The sequence below is a fragment of the Ciona intestinalis genome, chromosome 12 (assembly GCF_000224145.3).
Source record: "Ciona intestinalis chromosome 12, KH, whole genome shotgun sequence".
Taxonomy (NCBI): Eukaryota; Metazoa; Chordata; class Ascidiacea; order Phlebobranchia; family Cionidae; genus Ciona; species Ciona intestinalis.
In genome coordinates, this window is record NC_020177.2 from 1,693,090 (window position 1) to 1,717,023 (window position 23,934).

A 23,934-nucleotide genomic window follows, 5' to 3' on the forward strand; every position below is an offset into this window, starting at 1 on the left:
TAGATGGGACACATTTTCATTTTGTTTTCTCTTTTCATTTGGTAGTAAACAAAGAACATTTAATGAATTATAAAACCGTATCTTCACGACTTCCACAGACCGTTGTTAATTGTTTAAAACACGATCAGGCTATTTGGATAATATGTGTTAAAGGTGTCCCATCTTCCCCGACTCTACTATCTTATGCTAATTAGTTTAAAACGTGTTCATTCATTAGATCTGTGATCTCTTGTTTTTATTCTAAGTTCTTTTAAAATGTGATGTGTATTAGTGTAATGCACTCGTTCTAAATCTTACATAAGTGCGCACTCGAAACTGTTTACTGTTAACTTTGGTGGAATTTATTTTCGGGGGTTTTGTTTTTCCATCATGCTCCAATCTTTGGATCAATTTCCTTTAAGGCTGACTCCCCGCATTGTACGGGTTGTGTCCTTACGCACACTTTTCTTCCAATTAGAACCTTAATATGTTTAATTAAATGTTCTTAACAAAGTTTTTACATTGTATCGTCTGTAGCAAAGAGATTAAAACCAATCTATCTGGTTTTAATCTCTTTGGTCTGTAGGGTGTAACGGTCACGCCTTTTATTCAAAACAATATTTCTTTCTTTTTTATCAATAAGCGTGTTTTAACAACTGTTGTTTTACCGTTACTACCCGTCTTTTCGCTTTTGTCAACTCTCTTGTTCTTTGTTATCGTGACCGAAGAGACGAAATAAATTTCATTCATTCATTCATTCAAATATATATTATGTTTTTATTGCAATCAAGAGATTAAACAATAAATGCTAGAATTAAAAATTGAGGTAAGTGCGGAAAAAAGTCGTCTAAAAACAACAACAAGAACAACTGCTCGACGAAAAAGGATCTTTATGTCCACTGACGTGCTCAAAAGGATCTATGTGACCACTAATGTGCTCAACAACGTGCTTAATAACTATGACGTAACCATCGTACTTTGTTTTTAAATAAATAATGCATTCTTGGTTATGGCATAATAATCTTACGTTTGTTCAATTCATGACATGTCGCCTGCAAAATATTGCGACGCAGCATTTTTTCGGATTTTCAAAGTTATTTTTCAATATGAACGACCGATGTTTTATAAAAAATATATATATATACAGCTGGTACCAGTGAGATCTAATAAACATTTTGAGACTTCAATGTTCACTTTGCTAAGTGCTAAAAGTAGAACCCTTCTCTAGTAAAATGATGTGTAGAAAGATCGAAAATGGTAGACTGTGACGTCACAAGGGCTAAACAATGTGAAAACAAGAATCATTATTTTAATCGACTGCCTAACTTAGTCTTCATAATAACTTTGGATCAAGCTAGATAACACGTTAAATTTGCAAATCAACACCAAAAGGGAAAGAGTAATGAGTTAATAGGCAGAAATTGAGTGGGAAATTCTGCATTGTAAAGAAAGGGGGATTTTGGGTGCTAGTGAAGGGTCTCCCCCTACCTTATTTGCTAACCATTAACCACTAACCGCTATAACTACTAACCCCTATAACCACTAACCCCCTAACCATCAACATCTAACCCCCTAACCTAGGGGTTACCCAGGGCCGGGTTAGTGGTTAGCAAATAAGGTGGGGGGAGATTCTTCACTAGCACCAGAAAGTGTTAGAGGTTGGTGGTTAGGGGGTTCTACTTCTGGGGTTTGTGGTTTTTATAGGGCACGATCGGATAGGGGTTGGTAGTTAGGGGTTAGTGGTTGGCAAATAAGGTGATGGGGGGAACATCTTTGGTAATCCTTTAGCTGGTGGCCACCTAAAATTTTGGTTTTAAAATGTTCCTTAGGTCTCACTGATACCCACTGTATAATTTTTTTTTGAAAAAACTCGGGCGTCCGTGTCGAAAATGAACTTTAAAAATGCGCGAAATCGTGCTGCGTCACCGTATTTTCCATACCAGCCGTTATGAATTAAACCAAAATTGAATTATTACGTCATAAAATGCGTATTGTTACGTTTGATTCCTACGTTAAAACAGTGGGAAAAAACAAGGTTATAACGCCCGTAACGTATGTTATATACCACTATTGTGACGCAACAGACCGCGTTTGTGACGTAATAAATCGTTAACCTTACGCAAATCAGACGAATTACGGTGACAAAGCATGTTTTTACGCATTTTTAAAGTTTATTTTCGACATGATCGTCCGAGTTTTTTTTTTTAAATTAAACAGCAGGTATCAGTGAGGGCTATAAAACATTTTGAAACCAAAATTTCAGGTGGCCACCAGCTAAAGGATTACCCATCTTTACTAGCACCGGAATTTTTTATATTTTTCTTTAGCTTAAATTTGTTACTCTTTATTTTTTCTAGAAAATAACAATGTGTTTATGATAAATAAACAAATTCAATTGTCCCCATACTTTTTATTCATAGCAGAGTTTCCCTTTTATATTTAAGGTATTTTGGTGGCCAATGGCAGGTCCCTAATAAAACTACAGGTTGCAAACGGTTGCATGCGGTTTAGCGGTTGCAGTTATTTTGGTTATTTTCACCAGAAACGCTACGCGGCCAGGTCCAATACATGTCAAATGACCATACGAGTTTAACAAACCAACTTTTGGTCCGATACCTCAAATGGTTTTTTAAGTTATCGAAATAACCAAAATATCTGCAACCGCGTAATGGTTTTTTGACCATAACTCAAAAACCATTCAAGGTATCAGACTAAAATTTGGTTTGTTAAGCTCGTATGGTCATTTGACATCTATTGGACGTGGCCGCGTAGCGTTTCTGGTCGAAATAACCAAAATATTTGCAACCCCTAGTTTTATTAGGTACCCGCCATTTCGCCAATGGCTGTATGATACTGTCATACATCACTTTCTATAACTAAAATTATTATTTTTATTATAAACTTTCTAATAATTAAATAATTTTTAAGGTGACTTACTGTAGTAAAGTTTATTTTAACTTTTGTAAAACATAATGGGAGAAAGTGCACTTCCAAACTCAGAGGAGCAGGAGCGGCTCCTGGATGAAGCGCTTCAAGTAGTTAAAAGGGAAAGTTTCCACATGAAACGAGAACTTGACAAAAACAAGCTGATGGATGGCTTAAAACATGCCTCAGATTTGTTAAAGGAACTCCGAACTTCTGCTCTAACTCCAAAGAATTATTATGAGCTGTATATGGCAGTGTGTGATGAACTTCGGCACTTGCAAATCTACTTGACGGATGAGTTTCAGAAAGGTAGGCTGGTTTCTGACTTGTACGAACTGGTGCAGTATGCTGGGAACATAATTCCACGTCTGTATTTACTGGTGACTGTAGGTGTTGTGTATATTAAGGTGAAGCCTGGTTCTTGTGAAGCAATACTTAAAGATCTTGTTGAGATGTGCAGAGGTGTGCAGCACCCGTTACGTGGCTTGTTCTTGAGGAACTACCTACTACAGTGTACAAAGAATGTTTTACCAGACACATGTGATGGGGAACAAAAAGGAGACAATGGTGATAAAGGAGCCACCATTCAAAATTCCATTGACTTTATTTTGCTTAACTTTGCCGAGATGAACAAGCTATGGGTGAGAATGCAACATCTTGGACACAGCAGGGAAAAGGAGAGACGGGAGCGAGAGAGACAGGAACTTAGGATTCTTGTTGGAACTAACCTGGTTCGACTAAGTCAACTTGAAGCAGTTGATGTAAATAGTTACAGAAAGATTGTGTTGAATGGGATCCTGGAACAAGCTGTAAGTTGCAGGGACCCGATAGCACAGGAGTATTTGATGGAGTGCATCATACAAGTCTTCCCTGATGAATTTCATCTGCAGACACTACGGAGTTTCTTGAGAGCGTGTGCGGACCTACACCCACAAGTTAACATCAGGAACACTATCATTGCTCTTATTGATCGGTTATCACATTTTGCAACCAAAGATGATGGAACAGGTATTCCAAACGATGTTATGCTATTTGACATCTTCTCTGAACAGATTGCCAACATCATTGAGGTTCGTCCACAGATGAAATTAGAAGATGTTGTGTCAATGCAGACTGCACTTGTTAACCTTGCATTCAACTGCTACCCTGAGAGGACAGATTATGTGGACAGGGTTTTAGAAGCCACTGTACAGGTTTTTGAAACTAGAAACGTTGAGTTGGTGATGAATGGCAGCCATTTGTGTAAGGAAATGTGTGAACTTCTGCAAGTACCGATCACAATCTACAATAACATTTTAACCATTCTGCAGCTACAGTACTTTGCACCACTTTATGAGCATTTGGATTATCAGTCAAGGAAGAAAATTGCTGTAAACATGGTAAGCAATGCCTTGGATCACAACACTGTTGTGTCTTCACCAGAAGAAACTGATTTATTCTTAATGCTGGTTTCTCCACTTATCCAAGATCAGGCAGATCAGCCAGCAGATATTGATGAAGAAGATTTTATTGAAGAACAAGGATTGGTGGGTCGATTTGCCCACATGTTGTACTCTGATGATCCAGATCAACATTTTCAAATTCTTAGGAAAGCACAATCTCACTTTGCTAAAGGAGGAAACAAACGAATGCGTTTCACTTTTCCCGCTGTAGTATGTGCTTCTTATTCACTTACCTTAAGATTTAAAGAACAGAAGGAAGAGGATGCTGCATGGCAGAAAAAGTGTCAGAAGATCTTTGAAACATGTCGTTCCGTGATTAACACTTTGTGTCAGGCCGAGTACAGTGAACTCCCCATTCGCCTCTTTCTTCAGGGTGCGCTTGCTGCATCTGAGCTGGAATTTGAAAATCATGAAGCAGTTGCATACGAGTTTATCTCACAAGCGTTCTCAATATATGAAGAGGAAATTGCAGATAGCAGGGCTCAACTGGCTGCGGTTATGCTATTAGTCAGCACTATTGAAAAGTGTAAATGCTTCTCTGAGGAAAGCCATGCTCCACTAAGAACTCAGTGTGCTCATGCTGCATCTCGTTTGCTGAAGAAGCCAGATCAGTCAAGAGCTGTTGCCCATGTTGCCCATCTATTCTGGTCGGGTTGCACACAAGAAACCGATAAAAAGGAGATGCGAGAATCGCGTCGTGTTGTTGAGTGTTTGAAGAAGGCCATCCGCACAGCCAACCAATGCATGGAGCCTGCTGTACAGCTTCAACTGTTCGTGGAGATTCTGAACAAGTATATTTACTTCTATGAACGTGGATGCACTGGAATCACTGTGGACCTGCTGAACCAACTTATTGCTAAAATTAGAGAGGAACTTGGAGGACTGGAAAGTTCTGACTGTGAAGTCATTCAGATTCACTTTGACAATACATTAAGACACATTCAGCAACTTGTAGAAAATTCAAAGGAAAAAGATCTAACCAATGATGGTGAAAAACTTTTTGAAGGAATTTTGCTGTAAACTAATTTTCATTTAATTAACATGTATAAAAAAATATTTATCATTTCTTATCTTTTTTAATTAAGTGTTCTGCTATTTGTGTTTCGTTGTATCTGTCAAGAAATTTTGTAAGTTATACTGTTACTTTAATCGTTTAATGTTCTAATATGTTGACAAAAGGAATTCTTTACTTGAAATGTCCCAACATACACCCATCCATATTTCAAGTGTATTCAATCATATTATGTTAGCTCTTGGAACTTCTCTGGTATTCCTACTAAATTGCATTGCCAACTTAAACTTACAAAAAGTCTCTCCCAATGTTGTATAGATGTTTGAAATCAGTGTAGCAGTTTTAAATGGTATAAAACGTAACAATATCAATCTGTGCATTCTGCTCAACACATTTTTCACATGTCTTTTAAGTATTCAACTAATGTTATACATTGGTCCAAATTCTTATTGTATGGACGTATCGTCACGTATGGTAGTATGATTGTTAGCAATAACGAATAAATGACTTTATAGGATCCTCTGGCCTTTTTATATATATATATATATATGTAACAACTGTTTATGTTTCATACAGAAATTACCACCCACCATGATATTATGCTTATTTACCATTTCATGATGATCGAAAAATTCAGAATTATTGAATATTTTAAAATTATATTTCAATGAATAAAAAACATTTTATTTTAAAATTGATTGTTGCCATTTATTGTTATTGATGATTAAATATGTTGTCTTAAATCCATAAGGTTTAGTTATTAGAAAATTTAAAAATTTGGTTGAGTTGGGAAGAAATTGACTGCTGTCATATATAATGGCTCTTTTCCTTATCAACAGGTATATTTACTTTTAAGTTGTTAATTTATCCGTTTTAAGTGTATCAGTGTAACATTAGTTGGTGTGGATATTGTGTGATATATTTGGTTAGCAACCAAAAAAGTTCTAAAAAACCAGCTCAGTTATTTAAAGTAAAGATTTCATTTTTTGGTTTATGTAAACTTTAAATGTAATATTGTGCTTAGTGCAAACGTAGGCTAATTTTTTATTGGTGATTATTTTTAAAAACTAGTATATAGCCTATAATATATATATAAATATTTTTTTTCGTTTTAAGATACACAGGAGAAAAAGAAAACAAAGAGATTAATCGAAAAAGAAATGCTGAAACTGTGCTGTTAGAACTACAGAAAAAGGCAAAAATCCAGAAAGTGGTCTCAGAAAAGTTGACACTAAGTGATGAAAAGAAAAAGAAGAAAAGAAAAAAAACAAAAGATAGTAAGGATGAAGTGGCAAAACTTTCTGTACAAACGTTGCCTTTCATTGAAAAAACAGGTGTGGTAGTCGAAGCATGTCAAGATGTACAAAAGTGTGAAACTGTTTCAAAACCTGATAAAAAAGAAGAGACTAACAATGTTATAAGCAACACTATTTCATCTGAAAACCCATATGACCCACTCTCACAGTTTAAAGAAGGGCTTAAAAAGAAAGAACTAGGTTTTCAAATTCTTGGTGAAGATGTTGAATCGCATCAAACTAAGGTGGGCTACTTTCCTTTAGTGTATACAGATATTGACTTTCTATTTTTATTCTATAATGCTCCAAAATTTGTTTTTTTTTAATCATTATGAAGTTATGAACCAGTTTTGATATACAAAACTTACTTCGCAACCAAATTAGCGAACTTTGGGCTATGAACAATAAGTTTTGGTGGCAGTAGCGTTTCTGGATACTCACATATGTAGGTGCAAAGCGCAAATCTAGGAAGAATTATTTCGAATGTTGAACATTAGAAAGGTCACCTTTACGATGTTTTATAATTATGCACACACACACCGTTATTACATTTCAACTTTTCTACTTTTGTGTTAATCATTATGCAGCATGATAATCGTTTACATTACATCAATTGCCCGGCGCTGTGGTATAGTGGTTAGCGCGCCCGCCTGTAACCCAGAGGTAATGGGTTCAAGGCTCGATGCTGCTACCATTTTGGGCGTATGTGTCCTTGGGCAAGGCACTCAACGGCAATTGCTCCAACTCAGTGGTCACTAATGGGTTGTCTAAATTATCAGCCATACATAAAAAAAAAATCCCCCAAAAAATAATCACCCACAAAGTAACATACATGGTAACTCGTAAGCTGGCACGAGGTGTTAAACTCGTGTGCTAAGGACTGTTGTTTTCCGGCCACGCGAAGATATAGTAAGTTACATTCATTCATTCATCAATCACAATAGCACTGACATATTAGAACTTTTGTTAAACTTAAACATGTGTGTTTGTGCAATATATCCAACCCTGGAAACTCATGTTGGCAATTGCTGACAGTTTTTCTGTTACTATTCAATAAACTGTCGCTAATTGAGTGGAGGTTAAAGCTCAAGTGATACATTTCATCTTTTGGAAACGTATGGAAATGTTTGTGGTGATAAAAGTTGCAAATTGAGTTCTTTGTGTCTTATTATGCCTAATTATTATGTTTAGTTATTTTCAAGCTAAACTTCTAATGAGAACAAGGGTGTGCATGAAGTGTGTGTTTTTATTAACTTAAAAGTTTTGTAGGTGACCAGGCATCTTCCTGAATGGATAACCAATCGCATCATCATTAATGATGTGAAATCTGAATTAATCTCAACATCCGATATACAACCGAACATTGATCAAGTTCTTATTCAAAACTTAAAGGATATTGGAATAACTCAGCTATTTCCTGGTAAACCACTACTTTTGTTAGGTGTTTAAAGTGAAAAGTTTTTTTTTGTTCTTTATGTTCTTTTAAAACAAGCCACGTTTTTTGTTGGTTTTAACGTCAACGTCAATCAATGTTTGAATGTGATTCTATCAAAGAAAATAGATTTTGTCTGATTTGGTGTTGCTTTGGGGTATCCCTGCCCAAATTACCAGTTAAAATGCGGTTTTGGAAACCTCAGCTGTTCTTACAGGATTTTGGCATTATGTAGCAATTTTTACAGGATTTATTTAAGTTTTTTTTATATTCAAATCCGAATTACATCCACATTTAATTCAGACTTCCAAAAAATGTCTGTGGCAATTTTACTGCTTAGAGGTGGTGCAAACTTTCATTCATGCATTCTGTAACTTACAGTGCAACAAAAAGTGATTCCTTACATACTACGAGATGCACAAAGAAGTATTTCACATCAACTTTTCCCTCCCAGAGATTTGTGTGTAAGCGCTCCCACTGGCAGTGGCAAAACAATTGCATTTGCTCTTCCTATAGTTCAGGTGCCTACCACTATTTGTACTCTTCATTTTATCTTTTTATTTGTTATCCTGTTAAACTGTAACCTTAAGGGGACAAGCCAACAAAATCAGGATTTGTATATAAGTAAAAATGCTCCAATATGATTTAACATTTTAAATACAAGGAGTCATCAATTTGCAACTGGCTACCACATGTTACATAAACATTATTAGTCCGGGTATTTTTTAATATATCATCTCAAATTTGGTTTTCTTTGGAAGCATTTCCCTGTTAGTGTTGTTTTTAGTAATAAAATATATAACTTTTTGCTCAACAAAAGGTATTGTGACGATATATTGGGTTTCCATCAAATTTAAATTACCATTTAAACTTTTTGTCTATAAACCAATGGTTTTTCTTGCAAACAGACCCTAACATTCCTAGCCAGCAAATTTAACTTAAAAGTTGATTATTTTAAAACTAACCTTATTAACCTAACGAATAAGGTAAGTAGGTAACTGTTTAAAAAATCTGGATCATTTAATTTATCGTATAAATTTACTTTGGGACTAAAAGAATTTAAAATAAAAGTTTTCTATGTCTATTATTGCTGTTTAATGATAAAAATACTTAAAAAATAAATTTTTCACTAAAAATTCATTTTAACAGGCGTTGCTACAAAGAGTTGTTCCTGCTACTCGAGCCTTGGTGGTTTCCCCCACCCGAGAATTATCAGCGCAAATTTACAAAGTGTTCGTATCATTATGTCGAAACACACAACTTAAGTGTATTCTCATCACAGCTGCCAAGGGATCCTTACTTCAAGAGCAACGAGCATTACTTAATTTTGGGTGGGTGATTTTGATCAGTTTTTGTGGTTTTTAAGTTATTTGCCACCTATTTGTCCAAAAAATAATGTTTTTAATAAGTTTTTGCATTTTATTTGCATTTGTGTTTTCAAAGGTAAAATTGTTTTATTAGATTTTTAACAGCATTGGTTAGAAGGTATAACTTGATCGAATTCGTGTGTTTATGTGCTATTAACCTAAACAAATAACCAAAATGCAAAAAAAATAATATTCCATAGCAGGTGAAGGTACACAGCCCATGCAGGGTTATATATTCATTATATTGCACATCATTTGTGGTGACCTTGTTACTTGTTTATGAGGAAGCCACCAAGAATGAAGCTGTTAGTGATTATATTCTCTTGTGTTTTAGAAAAACTGGTTTAGCTTGTCCAGCAGATATTGTCGTAGCAACACCTGGTCGTTTGGCTGATCATCTTTCACAGACTAGTGCATTTAGCTTGGATAAATTAAGGTTGGTAAACGGTGAAATGTATTTTTTAGTTATTGGCTTAGGTATGCTCCAAAACTATCACTCATTAATATTTTTGCATATAACAGATAACAATATAACAATAACTTTTATTTGTCTCTTCGATTATGGTAATGAAGATTTAAGAATATTTTAAACGAAAAGACAGGATATAGCGACAAAACAACAGTTGTTAAAACACGCTTACAGTTAAAAATATATTTACATTTAATTTTATTTAGTTAGAAGAAAATAAGCGTGGTTGCTACACCGAGCAGACAAACAAGCCATTTATTTTAAATAAGTTAAGCTTCAAATAGAAATAAAAGTGTGTGTACAGAGATGTATGTTGTTGCCAGTTCTTACCTCTTCAAAATTGTGTTGTAAAGTATTGTTCTATATCTATGCTGAGTGTATGGGTCCCTTTACTTAACAGTTTAAATGGTTTTACTGTTTTGCAACTGTAGAGACATACTATTTATTTATAACATCTTGTTGTTACAGGTTTCTTGTAATAGATGAAGCCGATCGCATGATGGAACAAATCCACCAACGATGGTTGACTTTAGTGGAACAGAAAGTTTACAAAGATTCTTTCAAACCACTCCCGCAACATCTGGCTCTAAAAAGGTTTGTTAATATTTCAACTCAATTTAAAGCGTGACTTGTCCAAGTAAGCTAGTAAAGCTACATATATACTTAATGATTTCATGTGGTTCTCGACTACATGGATATTATGTTGTATTGCTAATTTTAGAGACACCACCAGCAGGAAAGTGTTTACACAAGTTATACTGTGTTCACATTACACCTCTCATATGACACATACACAGTGGTTTGATTTAACAACATTTTAGTTTTATTTGTTCATCCAAGTGGTTTAATGAATACAATAATACAAACAAACCATTTATGCCATGTATATTTAAAATGTTAAGAAGGCTTTATAGTTTTGATTTAGTGAAATTAAAATATTACCCATTTAGTGAAATTAAAATATTATTAAAATATATTTATTTATCTGTATGTTCTCAACAAAACTCTGTTTTTCTGCTATCCAGTTTATTTTTATTTTTTGTAGTATATGTATATATATATATATGTAATTTAAAAACTCTTTTGTTTGTTTCTGTAAGATGTTCGTATATAAATCACATTTGTTTACAGTGTCACCAAGAATCGAATACCGGTAAGTTTAGTTTGATTATGTTGTTGTTTAAACAGCTAGGAGTGTTCTATGTTATACCCGGTGATAACGCTTCAATAAATAAAGCTCAGTTGGTTAAAATGTTAATACCATGAAAATAAAAATAAACACCATATATATATATATATTTATGTATATTTATATTTAAAACATTTTTATTTCATATTAACTATAAAGTCCTGGTCCACAGAAGCCATGTGTCCATATTGTTTGTTTTATGTATGATATCTTTCAGAGTTTCGGATAAATCAAAGTAGCATGTATGTTCAATAATTTTTAATCGAGAAATCTGATACAGTTGCAGAAACTACTTTTCTCAGCAACTTTAAGTGCTGACCCCGAGAAATTGCAACAACTTAATTTGTTTCAACCTCGCTTGTTTGCTGCCGTTGTTAAACCTGTACAAGACAACAACATGAAGTGTGACGTAGAAGAAAATGACTTCATTGGAAAATATGCAACACCTGATGGCTTGGAGGTGGGTGGGTGATTATTTAAGAGGCGTACCAACCAAATATTACATTTGTACTGTATATGTGGATAAATGGAGATGCTCAAATGTGATGTAAATATACGAATACCATCAAAGTTTCAAAAAAGCGAAACATTCTTCAGTAGGTGTTACCTTTAATTTACATTTGAGCATTTCTATATTTATAAAAGTCTTTTTGTTGGTATGCGCTTTAATGATGGTGATAGATAGTACTTATACCACTTAACTTCATGATAGATAGTATTTATTTCAACTTATAAAAAAAAAACTGTACTGCCACACAACATAAAAGTATGGTATAGTAGTAATGGTTCTGTTTTAATATTTAAATATTTTTATTTTAGCAATACATGATACATTGTACTGCTGGTGAGAAACCACTCATCACATTAAACTTGGTGTTAAACAAAACTCGAGTTTTATGTTTTGCTGGTTCCATTGAAACTACCAGGAAGTTATCCATGCTTATACAGATGTATGCTGATAAAGAAGGTAAGATGGGATCATTCATGACAGAAAGTTTTTTGGTTTCACTTAAACGCTACTGCAAATGCCAGCGGTACATTTTCTTACACCCAACCAGACGAACCAATAACCCCTGGTTTTCATGGCTTAACTGTTGACTTTCAATCTTCAGCTTTAATCGTTTTAATAAATTATTGTTTCTGTGTCATTTCATTATGTGTGTTAACGTGGGCTTATCTTATGAATTCTTTATTATGTATGATGAAAAATTCCATGTTCTTACAGGGAAAAAGGAATTCATTTGCACCGAGTTTGCTTCCCATTTACCTTCATCGAAACGTGGCAAAGTTTTGAAAGACTTTATCTCTGGAAAAATCAACGTGTAAGTAATGGCGTTTGGTTTTGTTGAAATTGAGTTCAAACAAACCATATAGTGATACTAATCCCACGCCGTACCTACTTCTGGGTTCGAAGCTTAATGTTTGTGGGCTTATGTTTCTGTTTGACGTGTAATTCATCTTTTAACCAGTTACCATACATGATGTAGTTTACAACACGAAAACTTTAACAACCATTTTTAACACCTTATACTGGTGCCACTGATATACAGTTTGGTTTCTACTAACAACACCATGGTGATTCACAACGCCGATGAGGTTGACAGTGTTGACACAACACTCTTACCCACTTTCACAGTTAATTTTTAACATGAATGCCAGACTTTTTTGACATTAAAATATTCTTTGTCTCCTTCATTCCCGTTCTATAATTTTCTTTAGAAAAGTCGAGTGTTTGTTTAAAAAAACGCTGCAATAATTCTTGGATAAATAATAAGTGGACATTATTATAATGTTTTCCGTGTTTCCAGGCTTGTATGTTCTGATTCGATGGCTCGCGGTCTTGATGTGCCTTGTGTTGAACATGTGATATTGTATGACGTACCACCGCTCATTAAAACTTACATACATCGAATCGGTCGCACAGCTCGAGCAGGTGCCACTGGTACAGCATACACACTTCTGAGAAAACAAGAAGTAGGGTTTTGGTGTCTTGTCAATTTATACTTTAAAACTTTTTTTTCATCTTACATGTCAATTCTTAAACTGTTACTAACACTTAAACCAAAACTCTCCTAGTGTTCAGTTGACAAGTTTAGACTTGCCAGCAAAACTTTCATCCATTGCTTATTGTTTAGACTTTTTATTATTGAATAATATCAATCAACCGTTTTTCCACCAACATTGGTATCTCTCAAGTATTTTTTTTTAAACCAATTTATTTTATTAATAAAATTACTTGTAATAATAACATTTTTTTGTTTCAGATATTCCACTTTAAAAAGATGATCGCAGACGCCGGCAAATGTAAAGTCAAAACAATGAAAATTCCAAAAGAATCTACTCAAAAAATGGTTTCAATATACGAACAGGTTTTACCAATGGTAGCTGAGAAAATGAAAACACTCAAACGGTAGAAGTATCAATATTACTACCAAGACTAGATCTTGAAATAAACCATAAATCCTTTACTTGTCGTTCGAATGCTAAGTCTTTGTTTGGTCAAGAAAGGGAAGTGTGTGTTATGTTAAATACCCTCGGTAATATTCATAACACGATATGCTGTAACACACTTGTGCTAATGCGATTGAAGAAAATGAATAAGTTCAGAAAAACGTGTGACTAAAAATCGTTGCGTTAACGAAGTATACAGATGACGTAAGAAATAGGTTGCAAGGAACGTCGGACTGACGTGTTGGATGTGACGTGAATGGGGACGACCTCTACTCGTCTTGTGTGTTTCAATTAAATATGATCCAAAATGACCACCTCCGGTATTGGTTTCGTCGGAAATATGTTAGAATGTATTTTTACCTCGGGAAACTTTAAATTCCTGTTATTATCTGTTTATCACGTTGCGAACCACTGTTTCTTCAGCCCACAGCTGCGCAAATTATCATGGTTAACCTGAAAGGGTTTGTAAAAAGAGACTCGTCAGATGCAATACCTGACTACCACATTATTACTATATTTGGATATAAAATTTCGGAATACCCCGGTACCAACTTTTATTTAAAAATTGCCCATTACATCACTTCGCCTCAAATAGTCATTGAATGGGAAAATTTCACTGTAATGGTGACGTATCATCAAAAAAGCTAACAATTCAACTCCGGACGCGCAGACGGTGAATACCAAAGTATATTCATTCACACGGTATCGAAGAACTCGATAAACAGATATAAATAACGGGAGTCGCTTCTTCGACAGCAGAAGATATAGAAACAAAGTTATTTGTGACAACTAACCTACTACAAGTTATTGAGATTTAAAGATGATGAACAATAAAGCTCTGCTGTTAACAAGTGTACTCGTGCTGCTTTGCATTTTAACAATTCCAGGTAAGTCTTATTACGTTGTACAGGTAAAGTATATCTGGCATGACCTGCAGTGCAGGTCTTTTTAAAACATTATATATAGCATGAGTATAATATAGTTGTTTTCTCGAACGTTTGTGGGTTCAGTATTTGTTAATATTTTTTAAATTTAATTTTAGGCGGTTTTATTAAGGATATCTAATAGAGTAAATAGACAACAGTTACCGCCTTTAGCACTTTATTGGACCGTTCGAATTCTTTCAATAATGTAGTAATATTTGTATTCGTCTAAATGGAATACCAGAAAATGTATATTTTAAAAGTATCGTAACTTGTTCCTGTCCGAACGTACCTTACTAATATTATAATTTCCTGCATTTCAGTTTACTCCGAAAATCTTACGCCTCAACAGATCGTAAAGTACTACACGGTAATTATTATAATATATACTTTTTACATATAATGTTTCTATAGTAAAAGGTCGATTAAATTATTTAAACTTGTGTAGGTGATTTGCAATGGGTATTGCGTGAAGAATTCAATTACAAAACAGTTTATTGGACAATGCGGTCAAATGAAATATCACAGTAAGTAATAAATAAACTTCAGATAAGGGTAACATATTATAAGGGACTTGTAATTTGCATTAATTAATAATAAAATTGAATAATTAAATTACTTTGGTTTCCCCTAAGCCTACGAAATTCTACAATGAACTGAATTTCGCCGAGTTCAACGTAATTTGGTTGCAATGCTAACCACGATGTAGCCTACATGTACGTGTACGTCGTACAGTATAATTACATAACGTTTTGATTTGCCTGGCCAGTTTATTAAGTAGGCTAGTAAGATGGTGGGGAGATGAGACACTTTTTCATTCTATTTTCTTGACCTTATTTGGTAGTAAACAAAGAACATTCAAAGAATTACAAAACCGTATCCTCATGCACGATCCTCATAGACCGCTGCTAAATGTTTAAAATACAATCAGGATGTCCGGATATTATGTGCTAAAGGTGTCTCGTCTTCCCCCAAAGTACTATATCGTATAAGGGGGGTAAGATGTGACACCTTTTTATCTTTTTTTTGTCCCATTTGGTAGTAAACAGAAAATTAAACGAATTATAAAACCGCATATATACTCACGACTTCTATAGACCGTTGTTAAATTGTTTAAAACACGATATTATAATAAGAGATTATAATTAAGAAATTGTTGTTACAGACCTCTGCCAATTCTGTCGCTTTGAATTTCGTTGCGGAATTTCATCTATTATTGGCTGAGAGAACATACACCTTTATTTGTAGCCGTTAAACCAGCATTTTCCTGTTTTTTTGTTATATTTTTGTTAATTTTTTACCTTTTAAAACTTTTCACACTTGTATGTACAGTTTGTAGTTTTTTAACAAAGCTTTTATTCTTTCCCAATTTTTTACATGCTTTAATATGAATTGCAATTTATTGTTGTGTTTTTATTTGACGCATTGTTACAAAGATACTTTTAAAACTTCGATTATGTACTAAAATTAACTAATGTGGTAATATAGTACGATGGGGAAGATGGGACACTTTGTCAGATGAGACTTTTTTTATTTTCTTTTTACGAACCCCCATTTAATGATAATCAAGAAAAAAATGTTACAACATTATTCCACAGTAATATCACGACTATATAAAACGCGCGACAAAGCTGATTACTGTTTAAAATATATATTAAAAAATATGTAAAATAGAAACAGTAGTTTTTTGAACAGGTAAAAAACTGCGCAATAGTAAGGTGCTAATTTTGAATGTCGCAAAAATAATCCTAAAGCCGATAAAATTTTGTAGTTTACAAGTGTGAACGCTGAAACTAGTTTTGTAATGCTGGGGTTCGATTACATAAGCAGGCGTGACCTTGAAGAAGCTTTTAATGTATATGTACGATTAGTACGAACTCAGTTACGATAACATGGGGTCTACACGATGATAATAATAATAATGGCCGCCGGCCGGATACACGTGACATTAGAATTATGGGTATTCCGTTACAAGTTTCATAGCTTCATAAAACAACCTTGAATAATTTGTACAGTTAAATTTTCAATACCGGTCCTGATTTTGTCTCATAAAACTAGTCTTAGTTTTGTAAAAAAAGTGAGATATATGCATAGGGAAAATAGGCAGGTGTAAACATGATATTAATTTGAAATAAAAAGAACAAAAAAATATCGGTTTAAAGTTATATGTATAAAGTTTACATGGCAAAGAAACTAGCACAGCCTGTTAAATTGGGTAGGCTCAGAGTCCGTATATATAAACATATATACGGACTCTGGGTAGGCTAACTACAAGTTGCAGTTAAAGCGCACGGTATTATTTCGTGTTATTTACGTGTATTCCTAATGATAAATACATTTATTAATGAAAATTAGCAATGATTTTAAACTGTCCCATCTTATCCTGTTTTTTTTTTAACTTGTAAAATTTCACCTGCTGTGCGAATTGCTAAATAACTCCTCGTGTGTTTTATTATATTTTATTAAATTGCTGTCAATTAATAATGGAATGATAGTACTAATTCGTGGTATTAACCAAAAACCGCAATCTATTTTGATTTTGGAAATATTTGGCAATATGTGCTTAAGTGTCCCATCTTCCCCCATCGTACTAAACTTTTAAAACTTCGATTATTATTTTAAAAATTACCTAATGCGGTAATACTCCCCATTCACGCAATGTTTGCTCTTTACCCTTGGAATGCAAAAGCAAAAGTAGTTTTGGACATTTTGACGATTGCCAATCAAGATATTTTTCGTTCTCTGGATGCAACGACAGCGTATACCGCGACATTATGTAAGACGTGGCCAATCTCGCTTGCACGGCAACAAAAAGAATCTCCTTTTCTCCAGAGTTTAACGGCGATGCCACGGAAGCGTAGCCCTGGTACAAATTTTTAATCAAAAGCATAGGGTCAGCTTTTACGTCGAGCGCCGAAACCATCATGTATCCGATGCACACGGACAAGTCAAACACTCTGTAAGACAATGTTGAGTCTTCAAAATCAATAACTCCCATTTCTTGTCCCAGTTTTTCAACGATGATGTTTGTGGTGCTAAAATCTCCATGTATTAAACCTAAAACAATGTTTCCATTTAATTTAACCGAGTATGCGTGTTTTTGTTAAATAAGCCTGAACCTAGTGTGAAAAACATTTACGGCAATTATTTTTAATTCTAAATAGTTGTTACCTCATCCATCGCAGCATATCTAAAATACAATGGCTTTAAGAATTAATTAACTATCCTTTGTATGCTTATGTGTCTCTTTGTGTGCAAAAAACTGGGAGAAATAGCTCCAACCGAGTGAGCACTAATGCCTAAATCACCAACCATACAATTAACCATTGCTGTGTGCCAGTTTGTACTTTTGAGAATGGCTTACATTTACGATTGCACGTACCGCGATTAAGTTGTTTTTTTAAACTTGGAAACATCGCTGCGAATGCATCAAAAACTTCACAAATCACCATGTTGAGATTTTTATCTTTGACAAAGTGTAGATAAGATCGGACTTGAGGGAAGTTTTGTGTTTGCCATATGTCACTTGATGATACTACGTAGTTTTCAATCGACAGCAAATTGTTTAGTTTCTGTAAATAAAACATAGGTATATACTGACAATCATACGAAGGTATAGGGTTTGTTGGAAAACTTTATTTACACAATATATTGGTATTTTATTATTATATACATAGCAGGGTGGGGGAATATAGGACACCTACAGTAGTCAGTACATACTCTCTAAATATCCAAATCGTGTTAAACAATAACCAACGGCATATGGAAGCCGTGAGAATACAGTTTTCAAATTTTTTGAATGTCCTTTATTTACTACCAAATGGGATGAGTGAAAAAAGGTGTCCCATCTTCTCCCGCGCTATACCATATATTATATTTGAGTTACCCGCGAGGTATACATTATTGAATTACAAACAAACATTTTAAAGTTTGACAATAGATACCTTTAAAACTAAAAAGGTGTTCTAATAAAATTAAAACTAATTTTATCAGACAAAGTCAGACATATGTTTAAAACATTTTAGCTATTTTTTTTTTAAACTGGGATATACTAGGTTGATGATTCAAACTCGCAAACTACAAAATTTCGACAGTTTTAATCATAATCTGATTTAACAACATTCAAGATGAGAATCTTATTTCAAACCCAATAATTTAGGTAAAAAAAGATGGTTCGTGATGTGGAAATATTGAATTTGGATTTGTGGCTTTCAATTAATTGCTAAAAACCTTTAAAATGAAGTTCCTGATCCATACAAGAAAGAAGAATGTTGCTGTTGCACTATTCATATGTTGGAACAAAAAACTAAATACAGTCTTGCTATTATTGCCGACTACACCGAATACACGACAAATATATATACAAAATGCTGTTTTTACCTCAAGGGATTTAGTAACTGATCCGAAAAGTACCCCCACATCTCTAGCTGTATCTACCAGTATTTCAGGGCTCAGTTTCAGTTCTAATATACTCTTGCCGGGTAAGTACGTGAACATTTCCAACTGTCTTTGAGTTTTGTTATCACCTGAAAAAAACACCACTTTATAGAGTTGTTATTAAATTTGCTTAATATGCATTTCATACCAAATACATAGCTCGCTGTTACATCTTTACCGTTGATCGTTGTGACAGCCACCGGAACTCGAAAACCATCAGCGTTTAAATGTTTCATTATCTTTTTCGTTAAAACAGCTTGTTGGCTCGCTGAAAAGAAGTTTCAGACTATAATTTTATAATATTTGTTTTCCCCGATTCCATTATTGCAGGTCTAGTTTACAAAACTTGTCGGAACTATATAGTAGGGTGGGCAAAGACGGGACACTTTTAGCACATAATATCCAAATATACCAATCTTGTTTTAAACAAATAGTAACGGTCTATGGGAGTCGTTGGGATATGGTTTTATAATTTTTGGAATGTTCTTTGTTTACTCCTAAATGAGACGAGAAAATAGAGTTAAAAGGTGTTCCATCTTTCCCCACCCTAATATACTTCATTTTGTTGTGCAGAAACAAACGTAATTTAAACCTGTTTATGACTAAATGGCTTCGGGGTTGTATTTGTTGAATTTAATTTTTAAACTTGAAACTGACAGCTTTAATTGCTGGTTAGCTTTGTATTTTCGTCTTTAAAATAATGTAAAACCAAATTGAACTTACCTCCGTCGTACTTTTGTTGCTTAACTTTCAAAACAAAACTTTCATTGTGGGAATTTATTCTGAAGTTCAGATCATCATAACCGTACAGTTTTTTCACACTTTTAACTGTAACGTTGTATAATGTTTTGACAGCATCAGCAACATCTTCGCATGAAAGATTAAGGACAGATTCGTTGAACGTTCCTGACTCGTTGGCGTGGTCCATAACTTTTGCCACAACATTTGCTAGATATCTAATTTTAATAGAACAATTGGTGTTCTTCTGTGTTAAGAAACTTGTTTAGAATTTTTCTAAAGATACGTTCTGAATATACCTCATCTATAGAAACACATATGTTAGTACTATGCAAAGTTAAAACAAAAACGATTCAAAATGAAGTAGCAGGTATAATTATGCCTTCACCGATAGAAAGAGCATGCATTTCATAACATAGAGACAGTATGTGTTGCACGGCATTTATTAACCCTTTAGGAAAGAGATATATTTAAAAGAAAACTGAAGTCAGATTTTATAATTGATGAGCAGATAGTCTTTACTAAGCTAAATCTACCATTCCAATTTTTCCGTTCAAAACGGTACCGATTTCGAGTTATCTATACAATTTTTCTGGTGACGTCATTGGTGCTTCTTAATTGTGCGTGGAAAAACAGCGTGCTCAAGGAAAACAGCATGCTGTAGCGACGATGCTTATTGCTCGTTGTATATATTGTAATCAAATGTAATGATTCGGTTTTGAACGCACGCGAACCTCGAAAGAGAACGGAAGAAGAAGGCAAATGAAAAGGGTCGTTTCGCACCACAGAAATAAAAAAGAATAGAAGGCGCATCTCGGTGCTTCTTAATTGTGCGTGGAAAAACAGCGTGCTCAAGGAAAACAGCGTGCTGTAGCGACGATGCTTATTGCTCGTTGTATATATTGTAATCAAATGTAATGATTCGGTTTTGAACGCACGCGAACCTCGAAAGAGAACGGAAGAAGAAGGCAAATGAAAAGGGTCGTTTCGCACCACAGAAATAAAAAAGAATAGAAGGCGCATCTCCAATGTCGGCAAAGGAGAGAGCACGATACACTGTCTCTCTTTCGCGGGTCGTTCCCGTTTACTATTGTAGTCAATGGAGTCGATGACGTTTTGTGTAGTTTTTCTTCGTTTTTTGACTTAATTTAAAGTTATTGTGTAAAAAAACTATTTTCTAATATATATATATTTCTAAAAAAACGTTTGTTTGAAATTTTTAATTAATTTTTTAAATAATTAAATTTCCTAAACAAGTGGTAAACTGTAAGCGTTAACGTACCAAATAACTAAACTAGCCTAACAAACTTGAATAGTTGGTGTAGTTTTTAAAATAAACAGCTAAAACCGTCCAAAAATACTATGCGCCTATCTTTTACAATGGAGACGAAGGGAAATGGGGACGGAGTTGGCGGTCACGTGAATAGAAAAAAGAATATATCACGGTTTTGGAAAGTTGCGCGTTCTACTCTTTTTTATTTCTGTGTTTCGCACACACACGCACGCACGCAGGAATAAGCGCTACAGTGCTAACGGTTTTCTTTTGGCGATATCTCGGAAACGGGTAAAAATTTTTCAAAGATTTTTTTTTTCTTTTTTTTACAGACGCACTAATACTTATAATTTATTAATTCATCAAATATTTATTATCCACTATCGCTCGTTTAACGCAAATAATTTTCAAGTCAAACTCTACTTTATAGCGTATTTTACTCGGAAACACTGTTCGCCTGTATGAGTGCTGGATAGTTGATAATGATGGTTCAAGCATATGGGTTCAAGCCAACGTCACGTCAGGCCGGAAACACTGTTCGCCATTACGGAGCCTATAGACTAGAGCGTGAGTCGCCTACAGCCCTACACAAATGCATGGTCGGCGTCCGTTTATTTGGTTCTATAACGGTTGTTTTAATGTAAAAAAATAATTTCTAATATAAATCTTGTTATATAATATTATATCTAAGAATTAATGTGGAGTAAATTAGTATTTTGACTGATTTTCAGCGTACAGTGTGGTTTAACAGGGTACTTTACGTTGGCGATTACTACTAGCAGCAATCAGCTTAGTTTACATAATAGTACATGATCATACCTACGAATCTCCAAAACCATTATATACTATATTTATAATCCAGCATGAGTGGACATGCAGCTCCAAACTGCTATTACTAGCAAATAAGGTGTTCGCGTTTTCGATTTCGAGACCCGGAACGCAGAAAAGGTAGCTTATTGATTCCTTATGTGAGGTTTATTATTGTGATAAGATATAACATTAGTAGAAAGCCATTTTTATGCGCAGAAGTGCTTGGTTCTTAAAAAATCGCATTATTTAGACGAAAAACAGCACCCAGCAATGATAAAATGCTATGCGGTGGGCTCCGTAATGGTGGCGACTATGACGTCATAGACGCGGGACAATGAATAACAAGACTCGTTGTTTTACAAACCCTTTCCTAACTTGGTCTATACTAACTTTGGTTCAAGCAGCTTCATAACAACAAATTCACCCATGCTCAGTTGGCATTACAAAACAATTTCCACAGAAGCACCACTAATTGTCAGTTATTTTTGATGTTCAGAACTTTGTCTGCGTTTTTCATTTTCTTCCCTTGTAATCTTAGGTTCAAATCTGTATGATGTAGTTAATAGATCGCTTGATCTTTCAATCTTTCCATAATAATTTGCGTAATATTTCTGTAATTAGCAATCAACGGAAGTTGTATATAGATATTCTTTTGTAACTACCACTTTATTCATTTCCATTAATCTACTAATATTAACTAAAACTTCTAAAGTCTGACACTAGACTAACTACATTCTACAACAACAAAGCCGCATATGTGGCATGTAAACTCGCGAACTCATACAAGCAAACAGCGATTCCGAGTAAAATACGCTATAAAGTAGAGTTTGACTTTGATAATTATTTGCGGTAAACGAGCGATAGTAGATAACAAATATTTGAAAAATTAATAAACTTTAAGTATTAGTGCGTATGTGAAAAAAAATGAACTTTTGAAAAATCTTTAGCCGTTTTCGAGATTTCGCCAAAAGAAAATCATTAGCACGCCGTTTTCCATTGTAAGAGATAGGCCGCGCACAATAAAGAAGCACACACGCACAATAAAGAAGCAGCAGTATGGGGGCCCAACCTGGTCAAAATACAAGAAGAAAAAAGGCCTTTTATGCATTAAGTTGCATTATTTTTATATTACAAGTTGTATTATTTTTAGATCTTAATCTCACAAAAAAATAATTTTACCCTACGACTTGAATTAATTTTACGTTACAACTTGAATTATTTTTACGCTACGACTTGAATTAATTTTATGTTACGACTTGAATTATTTTTACGCTACGACTTGAATTATTTTTACCCTACGACTTGAATTATTTTTACGTTACAACTTGAATTATTTTTACGCTACGACTTGAATTAATTTTACGTTACGACTTGAATTATTTTTACGTTACGACTTGAATTATTTTTACGCTACGACTTGAATTATTTTTACCCTACGACTTGAATTATTTTTACGTTACAACTTGAATTATTTTTACGTTACAACTTGAATTATTTTTACGCTACGACTTGAATTAATTTTACGTTACGACTTGAATTATTTCTACGTTACGACTTGAATTATTTTTACGCTATGACTTGAATTAATTTTATATCCGGTAAAATCGCTCATGCGTTTCGAAACTCCGGGCGTAAACTATACAGTTGTTTTTAATGCACAACTAATTTTACAGTAGGATAAGGCTAAATAGAGATTCTAATATAAATCTTGTTTTATAATATCGAATATTATGGTGATTAATACTAGCATCAGCAATCAGCTTAGTAATTAGTTAATATAGTATAGTATATGCTCATGCCTACGAATCTTAATAGAAACTACATTTATCATACAGTATGAGTGGATATGCAGCTCTTAACTGCTAAGTACTATAGCAGAAAATGTCTTAGCGTTTTCAGATTTTCTATAGACCCTGAACGCCGAAAAGGGTGGCTTATTAATTCAAGGAGGAGACCAGAGATAGTGGCTAAGTATTGTTTTCCTCGAAGTTACTTCGATAGGTAAATTTTTACAAAGTTACTGTAAGTTTCGTGCCGGGTGTACTTGCTACGTTAGAGAGCCAAAAAGTAAAATCACGGCAATTTGCCAGCAAAACTGCAGCTATAGCTATATATGTTATGCACCATATTTTAATGTTATGCATTTTTGTTTGTATTTTTATAGTTTAAACATGTTCCTTTATGTTTTTGGT

The 23,934-nt window shown here is 34.1% G+C and overlaps 3 protein-coding genes across 3 annotated transcripts; 2 read left to right on the plus strand and 1 right to left on the minus strand.

The window, feature by feature from the left end:
* Positions 1 to 2,882: 2,882 nt before the first annotated feature.
* Positions 2,883 to 6,109, plus strand: LOC100180632 (vacuolar protein sorting-associated protein 35). The gene has a single exon (XM_002130211.4). The coding sequence runs from the start codon at positions 2,952 to 2,954 to the stop codon at positions 5,364 to 5,366; it is 2,415 nt and encodes an 804-aa protein (XP_002130247.1). The 5' UTR covers positions 2,883 to 2,951; the 3' UTR covers positions 5,367 to 6,109.
* Positions 6,105 to 13,578, plus strand: LOC100182980 (ATP-dependent RNA helicase DDX51-like). The gene is made up of 13 exons (XM_002130136.4): positions 6,105 to 6,197; positions 6,475 to 6,898; positions 7,923 to 8,073; positions 8,467 to 8,606; positions 9,235 to 9,416; positions 9,787 to 9,888; positions 10,390 to 10,515; positions 11,053 to 11,074; positions 11,391 to 11,570; positions 11,930 to 12,077; positions 12,336 to 12,432; positions 12,919 to 13,084; positions 13,375 to 13,578. Exons 1-13 carry the CDS (start codon positions 6,175 to 6,177, stop codon positions 13,522 to 13,524), a joined length of 1,911 nt encoding a protein of 636 aa, XP_002130172.1. The 5' UTR covers positions 6,105 to 6,174; the 3' UTR covers positions 13,525 to 13,578.
* A 3,435-nt stretch (positions 13,579 to 17,013) lies between these two features.
* On the minus strand, positions 17,014 to 20,257 carry LOC100180584 (hydroxylysine kinase-like). Its single transcript, XM_026837089.1, has 5 exons — positions 19,645 to 20,257; positions 19,070 to 19,189; positions 18,865 to 19,010; positions 17,867 to 18,056; positions 17,014 to 17,541 (listed from the first exon to the last, which is right to left on the minus strand). Exons 1-5 carry the CDS (start codon positions 19,847 to 19,849, stop codon positions 17,114 to 17,116), a joined length of 1,089 nt encoding a protein of 362 aa, XP_026692890.1. The 5' UTR covers positions 19,850 to 20,257; the 3' UTR covers positions 17,014 to 17,113.
* Between the last annotated feature and the right edge of the window lie 3,677 nt (positions 20,258 to 23,934).